The sequence below is a fragment of the Limulus polyphemus genome, unplaced genomic scaffold (genome assembly GCF_000517525.1).
Source record: "Limulus polyphemus unplaced genomic scaffold, Limulus_polyphemus-2.1.2 Scaffold906, whole genome shotgun sequence".
In the NCBI taxonomy this organism is placed as follows: Eukaryota; Metazoa; Arthropoda; class Merostomata; order Xiphosura; family Limulidae; genus Limulus; species Limulus polyphemus.
In genome coordinates this window covers 155,947-158,759 of record NW_013666516.1, presented here as the reverse complement: position 1 = coordinate 158,759, position 2,813 = coordinate 155,947, and the positions used below count along the sequence as shown (strand labels likewise).

The following is a 2,813-nucleotide window of genomic DNA, read 5'->3' as shown; positions in this document are numbered from 1 at the left end:
CTCGAGGGCTATCTTCACTAGCTGTTCCTAACTTAGAAGTGATAAATTAGAGGGCAAGCAGCTAGCCAATATCGTCCACCGCCAACTTTTGGGCTAACCATTACCAATGGATAATGGGATTGACCATCACATTATAACGCCCTCACACTTGAAAGGCGAGCATTTTTGGTGACGGTATTCGAAACCACGACCCATAGATTGCGAGTTGAGCACTCTAACCACCAGGCTCTGCCAAGCTTCATGGACGACTTTTGTCACTGACTTTTATATTTATGGATTCTTACTTGTTACAAGCCGCCTTACTTACCTTGCCACTGCTGGGATTCGATTTATTGCAGATCTCATATTTGATGGTCCTAGTTCCCCAATTTGATCCACATTCTTTTTTCCCCACAACAATTAAGAACAAGATATATTCCCGTCTTGTAAATTTCAAATCTCCGATCTTAACACATTTTTATGATCTGAGTATATGAAGATTTCGCGTCGGAAAGGTCTGTTATATAACCTTTGAAACAGAGATCAATTTTCGGTGGCATCACACACTATGCAACCCAAAAAATGTCAAAATGTAGTTATGATACATTCCACTCCACCGCGACTTTATTACTGGGTTTGGTTGTCACGTGATTTACATATATTTTAATATAACGCACTCAACTCTGTGTGTTTGTACTTTGTAAGAACTATTTTTATGAATTGTAAGAAACTAAATAACACACAATTCTTCTAATAAGAAATTTCACTGCGTAATTTATTAAGGAACTCATATTCTATTCTGGTTGTTGATCAAAATCATCTTTATTTACATTGGCAAATCCCTCACTTGGCGAATAATACAAGCTTCTTATCTTTACAGATTATGTCTGGTAAAACAATTGAAAGATGTGATATGTTTTCTTCTTGGTTGATTGTCCGACTCAGTAATCCGACATGAAAAACAAAGCATAAGAAACATGAATAAGGAAAAGAACATTGTATAGAACAATATATACAAACTGTTTCAGAGCCTTTAGGAAGAGAAATAAATTTTCAATCCTTTATTTACATGGAGAGTTACCAGTTATTAACAACTCTCTCTCTTCACAAAAACTCATGACATATTCATTTTTACTTCCTATGATTATACTAATTGCTGTGTTATAATATTAAGCTAAACTATATTTTATTATCTAAATAATCGTGAGAACCGCAACATTTTCTTTTTGTTGTCTAACATCTAAGCCTAACTAATATACAAAGCTATAGTATATAAGATGAAGCGATTCATCGGTTTCGTAGTTTCATATCATGGAGCTCAAACGGGATTCGAATCTATATTTTAGTAGTGACATAGTATTAAGGGAAATATATAAATAGGTTTTGATTTGATCTATGAACTCAAAGTTTTGCAAGGTTCTAGTCAGGGTCATCTCTTGTTTCACTGTTCTACAGTCCAGTTATTGTGGGTCTACTGACACAGCGGAAAATGGAGAATATTACTATTAAAAACGTGATTAAACTACCAGTTAAAAGTCACATAGTGAACATTTTTAGAAGGGGATTCTTCCTTTAGCAATAGATTGAATTTCTTTAATTGTGATTTACCTACTTTAGGGATACCAAGTGTTTTCTAAATATCATTAAATTACTTTTACGTGCACAATCACAGATTCACTCACTCAGAAAAACTGAAACAACACAGTTTTTTCCACCATTTTTTGTTATTCTTTCTATAGGTCGAAGTCGAAACTATTGTAACATTGAGAGGTGACCCCGTCTTCTCTCCTTGCCAAGGTTTATCGCTCTTGGCACGTGCCCAAGGCACTATATCTGGACTTTGGTTCCGGAGACCTGCAAGGATGGCTGTATCAAACACTTCTTTCACATTTTCTTGCGTCAAGGCGGAACACTCCAAGTAAGCTAGGGCGCCGGTATCTTGGGCGAGTCGTTGGGCTATGTGCACCGGTACAGGTTGTTCTCCGGACTGAGCAAGTTCAAGTAAAACCTTTACATCAAAGCGCAGGTCACACTGCGTGCCGACCAGAATCACTGTAGCTCGAGGAGAGTTATGGCGGATTTCTGGAAGCCAGCGTTCTCTAACGTTGTCATAAGACGTGGGACTCACCACACTGAAGCACAGGAGAAACACGTGGGTGTGGGGGTAACACAGGGGTCGAAGGGAGTCAAAGTCGTCCTACAGAAACATAAAAAATCCAATCATATTTAGAATATGTCTTTAGAGGGTCGTTTTTAATCATTTGTAAAAGTGTTGATTATGTAAATAATCACTATAATTAGATGTTCATTTATTATAGAAATTCATTAAAAGTAAAAAATTGAAAATAAATAACTAAACAGGCGTAGGGGGAGTGAAAAAAAAGATAAACGATCAAAATGCAGAAGCAACAAATAATTAAGTAATTTTAGAAACAATATAAAAGAGTTGATTGGATGAATTACCAATGTTTATAATAAAGCGCACTGTGTATTGTATGCTGTGTTTACAGAAGGATCAGAGAAAAACAATAAACATCAAATCGTATATGTGTACATTTCAGTATCTAGCTATATTTTCTTCTTATGGCAGTTAATGCAATTTAAAATGTCAGAGGTCGCTCTACAGAAATTAATAATAGTGTGGTTAAAAATGATCTAGGTGTGACAAAAAGGTGCGGCCAAAAACGGATTGAGTGTGCGACTTAAAGGAATGAAATCAAAATTGGCAGCCAATTTTGTTCAACTAGGGGCATGATGTTGGGGAAAACAAAATACGAGGCCTAGCTATCTAATGAATGAATATTTGTTGTAAAATTCTTATCAATGCTATAAGT

At 36.0% G+C, this 2,813-nt stretch overlaps 1 protein-coding gene across 1 annotated transcript in view; it reads right to left on the bottom strand.

Annotated features, from left to right (window-relative positions):
- Window positions 1-782: 782 nt before the first annotated feature.
- The window catches only part of LOC106461153 (cell division control protein 42 homolog), a 25,250-nt gene continuing 23,219 nt past the window's right edge, over window positions 783-2,813 (bottom strand). Inside the window, exon 3 of the mRNA XM_013920949.2 lies at window positions 783-2,176. Within this exon, the coding sequence (XP_013776403.1) occupies window positions 1,658-2,176 (519 nt within the window). The 3' untranslated portion in view covers window positions 783-1,657. The remainder of the gene's footprint in view (window positions 2,177-2,813) is intronic.